The sequence below is a fragment of the Physella acuta genome, unplaced genomic scaffold (assembly GCF_028476545.2).
Source record: "Physella acuta isolate Inbredline_101_S28 unplaced genomic scaffold, ASM2847654v3 ptg000200l, whole genome shotgun sequence".
In the NCBI taxonomy this organism is placed as follows: Eukaryota; Metazoa; Mollusca; class Gastropoda; family Physidae; genus Physella; species Physella acuta.
Genome location: NW_026731719.1, coordinates 1,293,396 through 1,311,229, shown reverse-complemented (window position 1 = coordinate 1,311,229; position 17,834 = coordinate 1,293,396). Strand labels below are relative to the sequence as shown.

At 33.3% G+C, this 17,834-nt stretch overlaps 2 protein-coding genes across 2 annotated transcripts in view; both read left to right on the top strand.

The window, feature by feature from the left end:
* Positions 1–238: 238 nt before the first annotated feature.
* LOC131937117 (uncharacterized) lies at positions 239–2,949 on the top strand. The gene is made up of 5 exons (XM_059294311.1): positions 239–245; positions 731–941; positions 1,128–1,225; positions 1,450–1,562; positions 2,743–2,949. The coding sequence occupies exons 1-5, from the start codon at positions 239–241 to the stop codon at positions 2,797–2,799; spliced, it is 486 nt and encodes a 161-aa protein (XP_059150294.1). The 3' UTR covers positions 2,800–2,949.
* A 3,915-nt stretch (positions 2,950–6,864) lies between these two features.
* The window catches only part of LOC131937116 (uncharacterized), a 31,253-nt gene continuing 20,283 nt past the window's right edge, over positions 6,865–17,834 (top strand). Inside the window, exons 1-19 of the mRNA XM_059294309.1 lie at positions 6,865–6,937; positions 7,098–7,252; positions 7,808–7,940; positions 8,392–8,591; positions 8,999–9,077; positions 9,213–9,380; positions 9,997–10,256; positions 10,523–10,784; positions 11,377–11,489; positions 11,820–11,940; positions 12,155–12,295; positions 12,574–12,768; positions 12,906–13,160; positions 14,042–14,264; positions 14,497–14,669; positions 15,366–15,521; positions 15,770–15,841; positions 16,426–16,527; positions 17,572–17,817. Coding sequence (XP_059150292.1) covers positions 6,865–6,937; positions 7,098–7,252; positions 7,808–7,940; positions 8,392–8,591; positions 8,999–9,077; positions 9,213–9,380; positions 9,997–10,256; positions 10,523–10,784; positions 11,377–11,489; positions 11,820–11,940; positions 12,155–12,295; positions 12,574–12,768; positions 12,906–13,160; positions 14,042–14,264; positions 14,497–14,669; positions 15,366–15,521; positions 15,770–15,841; positions 16,426–16,527; positions 17,572–17,817 — 3,127 coding nt within the window. The remainder of the gene's footprint in view (positions 6,938–7,097; positions 7,253–7,807; positions 7,941–8,391; positions 8,592–8,998; positions 9,078–9,212; positions 9,381–9,996; positions 10,257–10,522; positions 10,785–11,376; positions 11,490–11,819; positions 11,941–12,154; positions 12,296–12,573; positions 12,769–12,905; positions 13,161–14,041; positions 14,265–14,496; positions 14,670–15,365; positions 15,522–15,769; positions 15,842–16,425; positions 16,528–17,571; positions 17,818–17,834) is intronic.

Genomic DNA, 17,834 nt, shown 5'->3' with positions numbered 1-17,834 from the left:
AATTCCGCGAGTAACACAATCCCAATCCTATTCCAGATATTGATGAGTGTGCTTCAAGGGAGACGAATGGGTGTAGTTACCTTGATGGGTGTGTGAACACGATAGGCAGCTTCACCTGCTCGTGCATGGATGGCTTTTACCTGGACCGTGATGGACGTGCATGTGTAGGTGAGTAGAATGTATTTAGTGCGCTTTAAACTTGGCTAGTCAAACATTGTTTTAAAAGTCCGCATAAAACATGGCTAGTAAGTTTTTTTTAGAGAAATGTAGTATATCAAAGTTCTAATTTAATGTATCAGTTTGTTGGATCGGGTAATACATTGTTTTATGTTATTTCATACATATAAATATACTGTTCTTTAATATATATATATATATATATATATATATATATATATATATATATATATATATATATATATATATATTTATTTATTTATTTATTTATTTATATATATATATATATTACATTTTATTAAATAAAATATATTTTTATCACCGCTTTTGTAAATAAAGAAAATAGATAGTTGCATAGCAATTATTACTTCACAGTAAAACCATGCATATTGTTTAATTTAAATCACTATGATTCCCTCATTACTCATATTTAACTGTGTTAATCCGGGTTTATTGCCGAGGTGTGATATTTATATATACGACAATTTTAAGCATAATTACAACACATTTTGATGGTATCAACCTGACACATATTTAAAATGGACTGAATTAGAACTTGTAGGAAGCGGCACAGGTGAGATGAAAGAATCAAAAGCTGAACACGTCAACCTTATCATCTACCTGAGTCTGGGAGTCTCGCTGTTTGTTCTTCTGTGTGTTGCCGTCATGTTTGCCGTCAAACTCTGGATAACCCGTCACCATGTAAAGGGAAACAATCGTGCTAAGTCACCCGACCCTCAAGAGAAGACAACCGGGGTAAAACGGTAACAGTGGAAATTGTATTTTTTCCTTTTAAATTTATTTTCCTGTAAGTGCGTCTGTCATTTAAGCAAATAAAATGGTGTTAATTTTTACCAAAAACAGTAACATTTGTATAAGAAATAATTATTTTATCATTTATTGATTTGATTGAGTAAATAAAAAAAAAAAACCATAACAAATATGTTTAGGGCTAAAGTCTCTCCCCAAACCAAGGGAGAAAACCCATACTACTCCGAGATTCCAGAGAGAGCCCTGAGTAAAGTCCTCCCACACAACGAGGATGTATGTGAGTTTCTGCTTTATGTTTTCATATGTTGAGGTAGATTACGTCATAGTTAGTAGCGAGGTGGGGTTTCTATCGTCTTACAATACTTTTAGTCTGCCGGTATGCTCAACATTAAATAAATTTGATCATTTTATAAGCCTTGTTTTAATTACCAAATTTTGAGTAAATGTTAGTTCAACAGTTCTTTAAAAAATGCTGAAAAAAGTTATCCGTCATAATTTCAGACGCCCATATACAAAAGCCCGTCAAAAGTGTCTTTGATCCCCCTCAAGTAAAAACACAGCCAAACTTTTATGTACGTGACTGGGGACATGTACAGGAGAATTTCTATCATGAGGTAGTTGTCTTATATCATTGTACCTTATGTTAAATCATTGTACCTTATGTTATATCATTGTACCTTATATTATATCATTGTACCTTATGGTATATCATTGTACCTTATAGTATATCATTGTACCTTATGGTATATCATTTTACCTTATGTTATATCACGGTACCTTATGTTATATCATTGTACCTTATGTTATATCACGGTACCTTATGTTATATCACGGTACCTAATGTTATATTATTGTACCTTATGTTATATCATTGTATGTTATGTTATATCATTGTACCTTATGTTATATCATTGTATCTTATGTTATATCATTGTAGCTTATGTTATATCATTGTACCTTATGTTATATCACGGTACCTAATGTTATATCATTGTACCTAATGTTATATCATTGTACCTTATGTTATATCACGGTACCTAATGTTATATCATTGTACCTTATGTTATATCATTGTACCTTATGTTATATCATTGTACCTTATGTTATATCACGGTACCTTATGTTATATCATTGTACCTTATGTTATATTATTGTACCTTATGTTATATCATTGTAGCTTATGTTATATCATTGTACCTTATGGTATATCATTGTATGTTATATTATATCATTGTACCTTATGGTATATCATTGTACCTTTCAATGTAAAATATATATTATTACTTTTGTTATGTTATATCATAGTATCCTTCAATGAACACTATATAATATTACTTTTGTTATGTTATATAATTTTATCTTTGAATGTACACTATATAAATTAGATGTGTTATATTGTATCATTGTATCTTGCAATTTACAACATATAATATTACGCATATACTTACTCGCAATTAACATGTATATATTTAATTACGCATACACAAACAAAAATTTATATATATATATATATATATATATATATATATATATATATATATATATATATATATATATATATATATATATATATATATATATATACATATATATACATATACATACATATATATATATATATATATATATATATATATATATATATATATATATATATATATATATATATATATATATATATATATATATATATATATATATATATATATATATAATAAATATAACTATACAGACACATATAATCTAATTATTCCTTGATTTTTGCTTATCTTTAATTATCACCATATGTTTCAGATTCCTGAAGTGAAAGGAAAATTACCATATGACAGAGACACACTTTTAGAATATTAGGGGATATCACATAAACATACAGTTTTAATAAAATATTAAAAATATTTTCTTATGAAATGGATATTACCAACATATATACATTTATGTTGTTTTATTGTATGCTATTTTTACCTTATCTGTACACATTTTTATTAACGTGGGATTTTTGTTTTTGAATAAAATGAGAAATGTTATTTACTTGACATTGTTTTTAGTCATTTTGCAGGTACGTGGTTGGGTACTATCAGGATGGGGTGGGGGTGGGGCTGGGGTTTGTCCATCACTATTGCTCACTAATACTGCTCCTAGATATATCACGCACACGTCTATATATGCATATATAGCACACCCGTCTGTAGCTAAACTACACACACACATATAGCTAAACAAAACACGTCTATAGCTATACGTCACACGTATGTAGCTATACCACACATGCATATAGCCATACCATATACGTCTATAACTACACCACACATGTATATAGCTATACCATACAGGTATATAGCTATACCACACACACACACGTCTATAGCTATACCACACACACACACGTCTATAGCTATTCCACACACACGTCTATAGCTATACTACACACGTCTATAGCTATACCATACACACGACTATAGCTTTTCCACACACACGTCTATAGCTATACTACACACGTCTCTAGCTATACCACACACACACGTCTATAGCTATATTACAAATATGTGTATAGCTAAACCACCCTTATGTCTTCTAGCTATATCATACACACACGTCTATAGCCATAGTACAAATACGTCTATAGCTATATTACAAATATGTGTATAGCTAAACCACCCTTATGTCTTCTAGCTATATCATACACACACGTCTATAGCCATAGTACAAATACGTCTATAGCTATATTACAAATATGTGTATAGCTAAACCACCCTTATGTCTTCTAGCTATATCATACACACACGTCTATAGCCATAGTACAAATACGTCTATAGCTATATTACAAATATGTGTATAGCTAAACCACCCTTATGTCTTCTAGCTATATCATACACACACGTCTATAGCCATAGTACAAATACGTCTATAGCTATATTACAAATATGTGTTTAGCTAAACCACCCTTATGTCTTCTAGCTATATCATACACACACGTCTATAGCTATAGTACACACACGTCTAAAGCTATATTACAAATATGTGTTTAGCTAAACCACCCTTATGTCTATAGCTATATCATACACACACGTCTATAGCTATAGTACACACACGTCTACAGCTATATTACAAATATGTGTTTAGCTAACCACCCTTATGTCTATAGCTATATCATACACACACGTCTATAGCTATAGTACACACACGTCTATTGCTATACCACAAATATGTGTTTAGCTAAACCACCCTTATGTCTATAGCTATATCATACACACACGTCTATAGCTATAGTACACACACGTCTATTGCTATACCACAAATATGTGTTTAGCTAAACCACCCTTATGTCTATAGCTATATCATACACACACGTCTATAGCTATAGTACACACACGTCTATAGCTATATTACAAATATGTGTTTAGCTAAACCACCCTTATATCTATAGCTATATCATACATATGTATAAACCCACCTTAAATCAGTTTTTAATCTTCCAAACATCTAATGTGTTATAACAACATAGCGACATTTTAATTGCTATGGCAGTGAATTAAGTATTGTTTTATCCCAGTAATAATTTATTTTTCAGATTTTATTCCTTATCTACCTATCAAATGTGGCGAGCATTTTGTGCATGAGAGTATTAAGTTTAATATTATTTTATTTTTTCTACTGAGCCTCTAAAGTTTGGAGCTCAAATTTACAATCAACAGGTTGTTGATAATCGACAACATTTTATAAATTAATGTAAGATTTTAAGCAAACTTAATTAAAATTAAATAATCATAATAGCATACAATTCAAGTTTTAAGAACATAATTTCTTTTCTACTCCACATTTCTCTGTCTGACTTAAATAAAAAAAAAATAAAATATATACAAATCTGAGATTGATCTTCAACTCGTGTATTGAACTTTTCCAGCCAACATTATTTGTTTTAATTTGCCAGTTAATCCGAACGTGGTGTCGACTGGGTTAGTTGCTTACTGCAGCCAATCTAACCGATGACGTCTACATGAATTATTTGGTCTAATTGTTCCTTATCAGTCGACATTATGACAGCGAACACTCAAAACTTGCCCAGCACAAAGCAGAGGGTTGACAATATTTCTTGCCTCGTCGTGCAACTGTTGTTTCTGTTGGACGTTTGTTACTGATGTTTCTAACGGACGGTTGCTACTGTTGTTTCTGATGGGCGGCTGCTACTGTTGTTTCTGATGGACGGTTGTTACTGTGGTTTCTGATGGACGGTTGTTACTGTTGTTCAATGAAAGCTGGTTTTGTTGGGCCCATGAAAACTACGGCTAGTATGGGCGATATGCTTGAATTAACACAACTTTGTAGCAACTAGTCATTACTAGTCAAAACATCAGTTGGGTGTGTAGGTTATGTTTATTATCTCTGCTGTCTGCCTGTCAGTCATAGATATGACGTGTTTTGATACATTATCTGTGATAACTAGATCAAGGTGGGTCTTGTTTTGTTTTATCTTGTGTCAACCATTTCAGTTGTTACGTTAAAGCCAGTGTCTGCATCCTTAGCAACATCACATAGAGGTAAGGTTCTACTCACTTCACTGTCAACATCACATAAGGTTGTACGCAATATACTCATCACATAGAGATAAGGCTGTACTCAATACACTGTCAACATCACGTAGAGGTAAGGTTGTACTCAATACACTGTCAACATCACATAAGGCTGTACTCAATACACTATCAACATCACATAAGTTTGTACTCAATACACTGTCAACATCACATAAGGATGTACTCAATACACTATCAACATCACATAAGGTTGTACTCAATACACTATCAACATCACATAAGGATGTACTCAATACACTATCAACATCACATAAGTTTGTACTCAATACACTGTCAACATCACATAAGGATGTACTCAATACACTATCAACATCACATAAGGTTGTACTCAATACACTATCAACATCACATAAGGTTGTACTCAATACACTATCAACATCACATTGAGGTAAGGCTGTACTCAATACACTGTTTCATTCTTACTCGAATGTTTTAAAACTTCAATAGATTGTTTTATACTTACTCGAATGTTGTAATACTTTAATAGATGCTGAAATTTGCGAAATATTAAATTACTACCATTATGGGTAGCTAATCAATACGACATGAATTAAAACATATTTTTAATAAATATTTTTTTCAAATAAATATTTTAAAATGTGTAGGAGGTTTAAAAGTTCAATTTTCTTTCGAATAAAATAAAAATTACAAATCTATAATCGTATGATGTAAATAATATAAAACTAGGCGTGTAAAATGCTTTATCACTGAGATATGATATCACGCAGCACCCTAACCTGTTGGTAAAATATGGTGATGTCAGCCAATCGTTTTCTTGGAAAATAGAAGCACAGATTTTTGTTCTTTAACTTCGTTAGTCTTACAATAATCTCGAATCAAACTTTAAACTATCCATCTTTATTTGATTCAATAGTGTATTATTACCTAAGTTAACTGATATCTCTAAAGCCTAATTTAATATATTTTTTTCAAATCGTAATGCTATAAACAATTATGTTGAAGATGTTAACATTCTCCAGTCCTTGTTTCACTGCCGGGGTCTGTAGTGCAGCCCCGAGTCACCCCCTCCCCCCTCACCTCACATGGGCACCTGACTTTAGTCGGTCAAAATAAAGGTGGCTGGGCATAGAGTTGACAAAAAAATCTAAATGTAGTGTAGGTCACAGAAGCTACTAGTTTCGTTTAGCTGGCCTTACAAAGCACATGTTGCAGTAGGAACAATGTCTTATGGGGAAAAAATATTAAAATATGTAATTAAGAAACATGCGTTAAAAATGGTTATCTTAACTTTATTTATTTTGCTGGATTTTCAGTTGAAATTTGCGTAAAATACAAAATTAAATGAATCGGCAGAAGTGACAAGGAAATGGAACCAAGGCTCACATGTGTGGTTCTGCTCGTGATCTCTCTTTACGATAACTTCATGAGATCTGTCGCAGGTACATACACATTTTATAGCAAACTTTCTGTGTTTAGTGATGGGATAAAGGCAAAAAATAACTACTGTTCGCTTCTTTACGACATAGTTCATTCAGCCTTATGTTACAAGGTTTAACACAGCTTTAGTGCCACATACACAGCCATATTATTTCTTTCCAGTTGACCTTTACCCCCATGGTTCCAGCAGTAACGATGACGTCATCAAGCCTGACCATCTTCCTTTAAACAACAACACGATATTTGCCAGCGACGCCATCCACTTCAGTGCTGGAGTTCCTTTCAAACGGAACCAACATCTCGAGACTGTCGCCCATGTAAGTAGGTGTTCAATATGTCAGATCTGCGGGAATCTCTTGTTCTACTATCGATGTTAGGACTGGATCAGGGAGTATTACACAACATTTGAACGCAAGTCTCACGACGTCAGCTTTAAAGTCAAGACATCAAGTTTAGAAATTAATGAGCTACAAATCTCTCAGATTACTATTAAGGTTAAAGACAGCATGTCGACTGATAAAACGGAGCCTTTAAAACATCCTCATACACATTGATTAGCCGGTCAGAAAAAATTGTGTTTTAACAGCACACATATGATTATTGCTAACTTTCATACACGACTTACAGTAACGTAACACATTTCACAATTTCCTCATGTGTCTACATAAAAAATTGTGGAACAGAAAGAACTGTGCCACCCCGCCCAACCCCGCCCACCGTATAGATGCCTGAAAGAAACTCTGGAATTAAATATTTTGATGATTGACAAAATGCTAGAAATATTGACTAATTGTTCAATAAATGTTACAGGTCTTGACTAATTGTTCAATAAATGTTACAGGTCTTGACTAATTGTTCACCAAATATTGCAGGTCTTGACTAACGGAGTCATTGTGTTTGGGGAGGGCCGTTTGGAAATTTCTGGAAGTCCTGATTTAAAATTTGCCTTTGACAGAAAACAAAGTATTGTTGCTCCATTCTGGGCAGACATCCACCCTAGTAGAGGTTAGTGTAGTGTGATCACCCTATGTTGAGTGTCGAGGTTAGTGTGATGACTATATGTCCAGTGTAGAGGTTAGTGTAGTGTGAAGACCTTATGTCTAGTGTAGTGGTTAGTGTAGTGTGATAACCTTATGTCCAGTGTAGAGGTTAGTGTAGTGTGATGACCTTATTTTGAGTGTCGAGGTTAGTGTGAAGACCTTATGTTGAGTGTCGAGGTTAGTGTAGTGTGATGACCTTATTTTAAGTGTCGATGACTATATATCCAGTTTAGAAGTTAAGGTAGTGTGATGACCTTTTGTCTAGTCATGAGGGTAGTGTAGTGTGATGACCTTATGTCCAGTGTGAGATTTTAGTGTAGTTTGTAGTTGCGCTTTTTTCCTTGGCGCTTTTTTCCGTTGCGCATCTTTCTCGGAACCATTGTCGTCTATATTCAAATCAAACTTTCCATGCCCAGGTAAGGTCTACTACCACCTGTACGAAAAATGCGAAGCACAAGCATTTGATAACGTCACATCTTCGGAGTCTTCTCCCAGGAAAGTTGACGTCATGAGTCGAGCTGAGAAGGACATCGTGACCTACTTTCAGCTGGAGAGTTTCGAGACGAGTACAGTTTTAGTGGCCACATGGGTTGGGGTCCAGCCTTACTCAACTCATGTATGTAGCTTTTTAGTTTTATGTATGGAAGGGGTCCAACCTTACTCATGTATGTAGCTTTTTAGTTTTATGTATGGGTGGGCGTCCAACCTTACTCATGTATGTAGCTTTTTAGTTTTATGTATGGGTGGGCGTCCAACCTTACTCATGTATGTAGCTTTTTAGTTTTATGTATGGGTGGGCGTCCAATCTTACTCAACTCATGTATGTAGCTTTTTTAAGTAGCTGTAACTAAATATTTTAAAAAATTAGAATAATAAAAGTGTGCTTTGAATTCAAACTTTAAAGTTCGTAAGTGATAATGTCCACACATAGTTCTCCAACAGCTCATAGAAGAAAAACTAAACAAAATAAAGATTTAAAAAAAAAATGTAGTTAAATATTATGTTTTTATATCTGATGACCAGACAAACGAGAGCAACACATTTCAAGCAGTTTTTGTCAGTGGATGGCCCAGACGGAAGGTTAACGACATGGAATGGCTCGGTAAATTAGTTCACTCACGATGTAGTTTGAGTATTTTAATGCTGATCGTGTGTTTACGATTTCCTGCTTTACAAATTCTCTATGACTAATTTAAGATTTCCTGCATTACAAAACCTCTTTGACTCTCTACCACAGAGGACGAGACTTCCTATGCTGTGTTTGTTTACCAATCCAACAATATGACGTGGCCGTACCTCAAGGGTCGGCCAATCAACATCGGCGTCACTGGGGATCAGGTGAAACAAATGGCCAACACCAACACCTCAGCTGTCAGCAAACTAGACTCGATCACAGGCAACACAGGTACACAGTCTTTGGTGGTCTTCGCTAGCTCATGTTAACTTAGGCCTCCATACCTTCGCTAGCTCATGTTAACCAAGGCCTCCATATAACAGTTAATACATGTTAACTTAGGCCTCCATATCTTAGCTAGCTCATGTTAACTTAGGCCTCTATATCTCAGTTAATACATGTTAACCTAGGCATCCATATCGTAGCTAAAACATGTTAACATAGGCCTTCATATCTCAGCTAATACATGTTAACTTAGGCCTCCATACCTTAGCTAATACGTGTTAACATATTTATCTTAGCTAGGTTATTTATAGTGATTTATTAAATATGTAGGGCATACATGGATATCAAATAATAACAATATGTTCTCGCTTTTTATTACATTTTACATTGGAAGCAACTGCGAAATTAGCTTAATGGATCATTGAAATGTGTAAGATTTTTGCATACAATGAATCAAGAAATACTTTAATGAGAAATTGATTAGTATGTAAAATATATTGGAGCCTTTTGTATTAAAACTTTTTTTAATGATGCCAATGCTGTTTTGCCACCTTGCTGTATAACTGCACATATTGCACTTATAAAATTCACGACCAACCTAACAGACCAACAATGTCTCCAGGGTTGAAAGGTGTTTTAGCCTACCAGCTCGCGAGCAGCACCAGCCCAGCCTCCAAGTGCCACAGGTACTTGTGCAACCACGTGCAGCTCCTGTCTAACGCCACCTACCAGACAGACGTGTACCAGCAGCCGGCGTGTCCGTGTACACTGGACAGGCTGGGGTTTCCATGGCAACTGTACGAGAGGCGGGGAGACATTCACTGTTACGTCATCGGTGCTGTGGACAAACTCGAATACTTCCAGTTTCACTCAGCCAACAAGGTAATGTCACGTGATCACTTACATATCTGGTATCTGTAACTAAAGGGAAATAATCGTCCGGCTTACAGTAACATAAAAACATTATTTTTATATTTAACTAATTAAATGTATAGTTCTTTTAAACTCTTATGTAAAAAAAAAATTATATTAAATGTATAATATAAAAAGTATTGTTGGTGTTCTTTATTGTTGGGTTTTCAGAAACTTTTAAAATTAAGTTAAAATGTTCATTAAAAAAATCTTGATCCTTCTGCCACTGTTTCCAGTTGTGCTGCTACAAGGTGCCCCACCACGACTGTAGCGCTGACCTTGGCAGTGAGAAAACAAAAAGTTCCTACATGTCCAGATGTCCAGACTCAGGGCATGTCGTACCGGGGGACCCCTGGACACAGCCAGGTCGCTCCACGGTGCAGGAAAACGTCGAGGCACATCAGCTCTGCTGCGCCTACTCGTCTGATAGTCTGTGTGGAAGATTTTATAAAATCTTCCCTGAATCAGGATGTTCTACTGCTGTTAGCTTTGGCTCGGGTAGGTTTCTATTTGGACTTTCATAATATAAATATCACAATTTTTTTTTTAAATTTCAGCACTGGAATTAAAAGTGTGTATATTGAAAACGGTGCACATCTTTCTATTTTTGTAACCTTAGCTAAATTTTGGGAATACTAAGTCAAAAACATAAGCCCAAGCTATATTACTAATAGTTGTTACTTAATTACGTAACACTTTATCATTAAAAAGGGATATTATTACAATTAATTTTAACAGTAATTTTGTATTTCTTACATAGACCTACCTAATTTTAATTTGTTAAAAAAAAATAATGAATGTATTTTTTATCCATAACCTATTTATAAATATCCACTAAGAAATTACCCTAGACATTCAAAGGGAAACAACTCTATTAATATTTTAGACAAAGCTGCTGAAGCTTGTTTATATCCCCTAAAGAAAAAATAAAAATAGGCGAAATCGGCTCAAAAGTTGCTTTTCAGAGTGTGTGTAAGGGGCGGGGGGGTTGTTTTTACTATTTTTGACTCTTGGCGATGAGGGGAGGGGGTGAGGGATGAAAATTGTCACAAATCGTCATCGTTAATTATTGTAATTGAAATTGTTTCAGCATATATATTTGGCGACCCCCATGTCATAACATTTGACAGTTATACGTACACATTAAATGAACTGGGCGAGTTCACGCTGATGAATGTCTCGTCACAGAATTTTGAGCTACAGGTAAAGGCAAATTCCATTTTAGACTTCATTCGTCCACATACACATCTGAGATAGATAAATATTGTACTGGCCTTACATTGTAAAGTGAACTAAAATCCTGAAGTATGAAAAAATTTACCGAGTAGGCCAACTATGCTTATATTTGAGACTTGTATTACAACTTACAGACAAATAGTTAAAATGTATATTTGTTTGGCTATGAACATGTATTAAATATTTTTAAAAACTTGCTAGGGTAAAAAAAAACACGTGCTATCTAATTAAGTTTCAGCTAATTACGTGTAATGTTTTAAAACTAATGTGACCGTCCGGTGTTTGGTATTTGGCTAGATGAGAACAGAGAGAGCGAGAAATGTGAATGGAACATTTACAAACGCTACGATCGTGTCAGCTATAGCAGCCAGAGAGGGGGACAACTCTATACTTGTCGAGATTTCACCAGCAAAAACAAGTAACATAAAACAATTAGATCTAGATTCTAATTCTCTTCACGTTCACGTATAATTAAGATTTAGTGGTCAGTTAATTTTTAAAAACATATAATGTAAAGTAAACCATGTAAATGTAAAGTGCTTTGATTACAGTATTTATTTTTATAAAATTTTAATTTCGTGAATACAAAATTCACATTTCTATTTTAACCTATTATTTAAAAATTATGTTAGGTATGCTCGTCTCTTTAAATGGGAAGGATGTGACACACAGTTTTTACCAAGATGAAAATTACCATTTGTTTTTAAACAATATCAGTATCTTGAGGGAATGTAGTAGAAACAAGGCAAGAATAAGTGTAACATTCCCGTGTGGTAAGTTCCTTAATTATGGGAAGCTACTGTAAGACTGTAAGACTATGTAATATGTAATGTAGTAAGGTACACATGTTGGCCTACTATTTAAATTTTATAATGCAATATCACTAATGTAAGCATGTCTTTCACGTGTGATTCAATAAGATATAATCATGATGTTAGCATTAGGACATACAATAGTAAGAGCTAATTTTATTTTTATATTTTACTTACACCTGTAAATATTATTTAAATTACAAAAACAAAAAACTACCTTTTAATTTTTGTAATTGCAGGTGTTACCATAAAGGCAAATACAGGTGTAAATAACCTTGAACTTGTCGTGGAGGCAGATAAAAAATTGATGGGACAGACCAAAGGACTTTTAGGAACATTCAACAACAACACAATAGATGAGATAATCATGTCAAATGGTGCATATGTTGATGGGGCTGATGAAAAAACCAGATTGACTCTTTTCGCAGGGAGTTGTAAGTATAAGCTACCTGGTGCTGAACTACTAAAAATGTTAATGTTTGTACAGTAAAACTAAAATGTTAATGTTTGTACAGTAAAACTAAAATGTTAATGTTTGTACGGTAATATCTACATTTTATCTACTTCCCAGGGCGTGTAGGTCCAGATAACTCCACCTTTAAATATGTAGGCAACCATGCCTCACTTCCCTTCAACCAATCAGACTTCTCGCCACTATTCTCTTATCAAATCCAAACTAATGCTGCAGCCGACTCAGTAGAATACAAACTATGTGGTGCAGACAATAAACAGTGTGTCTTTGATTATCTGGTGACCCAGGATGTAAAATTTGCAACAAATACCAGAGACTTCATGGCTGCTGTACAATCTAGGAATCAGATATTAGGTAAGAAAATAGGCATGCAGGCATACATTGACAGTTTGATGTACAATCTAGGAATCAGACATTAGGTAAGAAAATAGGCATGCAGGCATATATTGACAGTTTGATGTACAATCTAGGAATCAGACATTAGGTAAGAAAATAGGCATGCAGGCATACATTGACAGTTTGCTGTACAATCTTGGAATCAGACATTAGGTAAGAAAATAGGCATGCAGGCATACATTGACAGTTTGATGTGTGATTTATGCAATAAAAAAACTTTGATTGTAATTTATCTTGTGTTTAATTATACAATTAACAGAGGCATCTTTAAGTACAATAATGTTGCCAATGTATACAATATACATTTTAGGGATACATTACTAAATTTGTTACTAACATTTAAAGATAACTATAAATAAAAACATTTTACACCCAGAATTGGTCAATTAAACTACTAAATTTAGCCAACTAATGATTCTCTTTAATGTTGGGAACAATTTTAAACAATAATGTTCACTATCTCATTAGCAGCATTTAATCACTTAACCTGTTACACTGTAAACTGTAATTAGCTTCTTCTTCTTTGTTCTTAATTTTTAGTGTTGGAAGGAATCCCCAACACAATTAAGTATACGCGTCAACTGGTTGTGCGCCATTGAGGCCATTGACTCTGATTTCAGCCTGCTTTTCTTTTTGGATTTGCTTTTATAGTCTTTGTCCAACCAAGAACAAGCTACAAGGCAGCAGTTGTTTGATTTTGGAGTTGTCTCTCCTTGAAGAGTGTCTGTCCCCAGCTAACGAGCCTCATCTTATTTAATTAGCTGTAATTACCTTACATAAACTATTTTTATGATGTTGAAATAAACTTTCTACTTTTTAAAAAAACTTTATCAATGAAGGAAACAAGCCACCATGTGTGTTATTACCAAATGAACAAGACCTCAACAGCGAGAAATGGATTGTAACTCAAGGCAAGAAGAACATTCTGACGCTAAATGCTACAGATTCAGACCATGACAATGTCATTATTGAAGTCATGGACCTATTGCCTGATCTAAGTTATAATACATCAGCCAGAAGAATTGAATACTTTCCAAATGTCTCTCAACCAATTAAACTCAGGTAAAATTTAACTTTCTCAATTTGGAATTCTTTTTTGTATGTTTCTTTTTAAAAAAAAGCATTTTATTTTGAAACAAAAAAACTAAATTAGAACCATGTATTTTTATTTTTTGATATTTAATAAAATTTAAATATTTATATAGGACAACAGATATTTCTTAGCTCAATTATTGAATGATCAATTCCAACCTCAATTTCCAATGATTAAAGAATGTGGTTTTCGTTTGCCCAGTTTGAGAGCTAAAGACGAGAGAGGCAGCTACAGCTCCATGTCCTACATCCAGGTGGCTGTGTGTCTGAGCTGTAGTGGACGTGGTCAGTGTGACACTAACTCCACCTTACAGCCTGACTTTTATAATGGATACTTTGAAACTTTAAAATGTATTTGTGACTCAGCTTATACAGGTAAATTTGTCTCTAACATTATCTATATATTCTGGTCTATATATTTCTAGCCTTTATTATTTTAGCCTTTTCTATAGGCCCATTGGAATGTATGTGAGATTACAAAGCTTTGATGAACAAAACAAATATAAATAAATTATATTGTTTTAGCTTTGTGTAATATTAATTAGATCTAATTTTAAGATATCTCTAGGATGTAAACTACATTAAAAATGCCTATAAGCTAGGTTTTGCCACATGTCTATAAACTATGTAATGACTTATGATTATGAAATATTAAATGTCCTATGATTATAAAATATGAGATGTCCTATTATTTAAACTTTAAACTATGATATATCCTATTATATTAAACTATTTAAGCCCAAATGGTTATAAAGTATGTTATGCAAAACAATGTAATGCCCTATGATTAAACATTATGTAATCCCTATGATTATAAACTGTTTAAGACCTTATGACTACAAACTATATATCCTAAAGGTCCTTTAATTATTGTAACCTCTATACTACCCTGTAATTATATCCTCTATTAGGCTGTATAATTATTACCTCCATAAGGCCCATAATAACATCCTTTTTTGGTCCTATAATTACATACATAAGGCCCTATAATTATTACCTCTATAAGGCCCTATAACTACATAACTACTATACTTATAACATCTAAAAGGCTCTATAATTATTATTTCTAAGGCCCTAACTGTGAAACTGAGCTGAATGCTTGTGACAGTAGACCTTGCTCAATGTACCAGAACTGCACAGACCTACCAGCAAGTGACCACGACAACATAGGATACAAGTGTGGACCTTGTCCATCTGGCTTTGTGAATCTTGATGAAAAATGTGTTGGTAAGATACAAATGATTATAAAATTAGCATATTAAATTTTTAAAATTAGCACTTAATCAGCTCTTTAAGATGGTTCATGAATGGCAATTAAGTAAGACAGTAACTTAGTTATTTATAGAGAAGTTTTAAAAACAAATAAAATTAAGTTATGTGGAGTAATATTGCACAGGTCCGATTGTGGTTTTTCACAAGGCTTTAAATTGAACACTACATATTAAAAGATAGCCCTTGTTTGTTTTATTCTGTAGACATAGATGAATGTCAAACCACAAATTATAATCAGGGATGTACCAACACTGAAGGGTCATTTGAATGTTTGTGTAAGTCTGGATTTTTATTGCACCCAAATACTAAATGTTGGGTAGGTAATATTATAGACCACTGAAATAATATTTTAATAAACTACTATTTTGGCCACTTATATTAATAAAACTTAGCAGTTATAAAACATTTTATTATTTTAGTTACAGCTAGGTAAAGTCTTTGAGAGATCAGTTTTTTTTTTCAAATTTTATTTCACTGAAAAAAGGTTTAATACCTACAAATAGATTCAACTGACTTCATGTCTTTTTTATAAATATTAAACAAATATATATTTGAAAACCAGTTGATAATAATGAATGTGAACCAGCCACTCGATTCTGCCAATATTTGTGCACCAATAGTTTAGGAAACTTGCATAGCAGACAGCTGAAGTATAATGCAATCTTCTTAAAGTTGTTGTTGCTTTGTAAAATATTTTAACAGCAAAGTTCTTCTAAAATAAAACAGGAAGTAAAAAAGAACAAACAGCATACTAATTTTAAGGCTTTTCAAACATGTTGTTAGTATATTTCAGTTGTTATCAGGTAAAATGATAATTTCTTTAGTATTTGATTAATTGTTTTTTACTCTGTAATTTCAGATTCTAATGCTACATGCAATGATAATAACAAGATAACTGTTAACAATACATGTTCTTGTAATGTTGAACACATCATCAATGTTAACAATCCAATATCCACAGGTAAGAAAAAATATATTTAATTTTTTATGAATATATTTTTACTTTCTCATACTCAAAGTATGAGGAAGTATTATAATCGGGCAAAATATTTTTATCCAGATTTGTGAAACAATTTACACCTCCATGAGTCGGAAAAACATAATTTTGCAGTTTTGTCCATATGTCTGAGTGTGTGTGAATGTGTGTCTGTGAACAAGATAATTTGAGTACTGTTACAGATATGTTGATGAAATGTTCTTTTTTTTGGTTTTTCAAAAGTCCATAACTTGAGTATTGTTTCTGATAAATGAAATTTCAAATGTTGATATAAGATCTCATTCTCTGCCTTCTATTGAATTTTGAGTAATTTCTGTTTACTGGAAGTAGTACTTTAAGCTATATCTGATTTCTTAAAAAAGGCATATGAATTTATAAAGAACTTACATTATACACACATTGTTTGTTGTTTACTTGGTGCGCAATTCTTTTTTCTACGAGATTCTATTTTATTTTTAAAAGTTAAAGTAATTAAACATGGATTAAAAATCATTTCTATATCCCGAGTTGCCATCCCCCATAGTGTTATATTAATATATTTGAGAAAGTTTAGGGGAGATCACTCATGCTTTATTTTCTAAATTATCAAAAGAATTGTATTATAATTTTGAGTTAAGAATTTGCATTTAAAATGTAATGCGTCCATTAGAAGGTTTGAGTGTTGCTGTAATGGAGCATCTAGACTAAAGTCTGATCTATTTTCTTGTTCAAGTCCATGTTAAAGTCATTTTTTTTTCTTTTTAATAATATAAATTTACAACTCCTCATCTAAGGAAAGGAATTCATGCACATATGCAGTCCTTCAAATGTTTATATCTTTTCAGTTACTTATCTTTTAATTTCCAGGTACCCTAAACTAGTAAATCTTACGAGTAGCTTTGCATTATGCCAAATAACATCTACAGATTTATGAATATTTAAAAAACTAGTAAATCTTATGAGCAGCTTTGCATTATGCCAAATATCATCTACAGATTTATGAATATTTAAAAAAAACTTTAAACACAGCATGTGAATTCCCCACCTATGGAGAGAACTGCTCACAGGTGTGTGAGTGTAATGGGCGTGGTGTGTGTGACCCAGTCAGTGGCTGCAGATGTGACGTCGGGTGGACTGGCACCAGATGTGATACAGATGTTGATGAGTGTGTGGTCAATGGGCCATGTCCAGCAGGGCAGTTGTGTTGGAATACTAATGGGTCATTCATATGCTACTGCCCTCTAGGATATGTAATGAAAGATGGCCAATGTACAGGTAATATGTCGCAGTTA

Coding starts and splice junctions, on each gene's coding strand:
- LOC131937117 (XM_059294311.1), top strand. Junction 942..1,127: donor AAGACAACCGGGGTAAAACG/GTAACAGTGGAA, acceptor AAATATGTTTAG/GGCTAAAGTCTCTCCCCAAA. Junction 1,563..2,742: donor AGGAGAATTTCTATCATGAG/GTAGTTGTCTTA, acceptor CATATGTTTCAG/ATTCCTGAAGTGAAAGGAAA.